The sequence below is a fragment of the Sturnira hondurensis genome, unplaced genomic scaffold, assembly GCF_014824575.4.
Source record: "Sturnira hondurensis isolate 20B ecotype Veracruz unplaced genomic scaffold, ASM1482457v3 Scaffold0023008, whole genome shotgun sequence".
NCBI lineage: Eukaryota > Metazoa > Chordata > Mammalia > Chiroptera > Phyllostomidae > Sturnira > Sturnira hondurensis.
The window spans coordinates 1-1,625 of NW_028095639.1; the positions used below are offsets into that span (position 1 = coordinate 1).

General features: G+C 57.5%; 1 protein-coding gene across 1 annotated transcript; it reads right to left on the bottom strand.

The window, feature by feature from the left end:
* Positions 1-198: 198 nt before the first annotated feature.
* Positions 199-1,098, bottom strand: LOC118980709 (60S ribosomal protein L28-like). The gene is made up of 3 exons (XM_037037362.1): positions 1,003-1,098; positions 575-663; positions 199-474 (listed from the first exon to the last, which is right to left on the bottom strand). The coding sequence occupies exons 1-3, from the start codon at positions 1,076-1,078 to the stop codon at positions 214-216; spliced, it is 426 nt and encodes a 141-aa protein (XP_036893257.1). The 5' UTR covers positions 1,079-1,098; the 3' UTR covers positions 199-213.
* Between the last annotated feature and the right edge of the window lie 527 nt (positions 1,099-1,625).

A 1,625-nucleotide genomic window follows, 5' to 3' on the forward strand; every position in this document is an offset into this window, starting at 1 on the left:
GTCACTTCCTGCAAGGAGGAGGAAGGGGGAGGCTCACCTATTTTGCCTAAATTTTCCCACGGGCAGCAAGGTGGAGACATCCACCTCTACCTGGGCTTAATTTGAAAACCATCAGATTGTATAACCCTGTAGTTTAATCCAAAACACGGTCCCCAGAACACACCGTTCAGTTCTTACTACAAAGACCCAGCCAGCTCACAGATGGTGGAGTGGCTAAGACAAGTCACCTTCCCAAAGGAACACCCTGACTCTAAGAATCCTCGATTGAGAAGCGGAATTACTCTTGTTCCCACCAATGAAGACCACAGTTCCCCGTCCCCCATGGGGGCCGCGCCAGGGGAAACGCTCACCAGATCTCCGCTTCATGACGACCACCACACCTTTGCCATCGGCTGCAGGCTCCACGCCCACCGTCTTGCGGTGAATCAGACCATTGTAGCGAAAGGAGTTGCGGGCCTTAAGATTATTGGGTTCCTAAAAGGGAAGATACATAGGAATCGTGAAGAGAGAGAGGATATGGCGACCGCGAAGGTGCCTCCCCCGACGCGGACCCAGAGGTCCAGGCCCCGCTTACAGTGCTGTACGTCTGCTTGTTCCTCTTGATCAGGAAACTGGAGCAGTTCCGGATGACCATCCATTGCAGGTGGGCGGACATGTTTAGAGCTGCGGGGAAAGAGGACCGGGGAGATGTCAAAGGGAGCCGCGGGACGACGCCGGTCCCCGGAACCCCACCAGGACAGAGGGGAGGTGTGAGTAGGAACCTGGTGAATGCGGGCAACGTGAGGGCAAACAACAAGGAATGTGCCAAGCGGGGCTAGGCGACCTAAGAAGGCGGCGGGGCTGAACTGCGGGGAAGAACGTGAGAATCTACAGCGCCTTCGGGCGGCGGGGCTGGGGGTCGGCCAGGGACACAAGGGACGCAAAGAGAAAGCCCGACAGGGGAAAAATTGGATTGCGGGCACAAGGCGCGGCCACGCGGACGGGCGGAAGGCCTCCCCTCACCTCCTCTCGCAGCTGCAGCCGGAGACGGAAAGAGGCACGTCAGAGGCGGGGCGACGCCTTTAATAGCGACACGCATTTCCGCTTCCTCTCTGGGCTCCCGAGCGTCGTCTCGGGATTCCCGCCTCCGAGGAGGCTCGGGGACGTTCGGCTATTTCCGCCCTGCCGTCTCACTCCGCTCGAAACCGTTCGGATCTCTTCGGCTAGAGACTCCGGGGCGTGTTCTCTGACGAGGAGTAACTCCCGGCCCTTCCAGTGTTTCGGAAACTGCAGCTGGGTTTCCGAATGGGTAGAGCTCGAGAGTCCCCCTCAGTCCCCTTTCCCAACGGCCTCTCCCTAAAATTGCTCACCCAGTGCTTGGCATAGGATGGGCGCTCAATACACATTTGTTTTAGGATTCGTGCTTTATGAATGACAAAGTGAGAGTGTGATCTAAGCATTTAAGCCTAGCCCTGGAGTCTCAGTACTTCCGGTCTTCTTCGTAAACCCCCGGTTATTGCCGTGGAAGGCTCGCTCGGGTATTTTCGGAACCCTCCGGAAACGCTCATCGGAGAAGGGAGCCGCCTTTCTTTACTGGCCCATTCCCGGACCTACTCGTCAACACTGGGCCCCACTCGGCCACATTC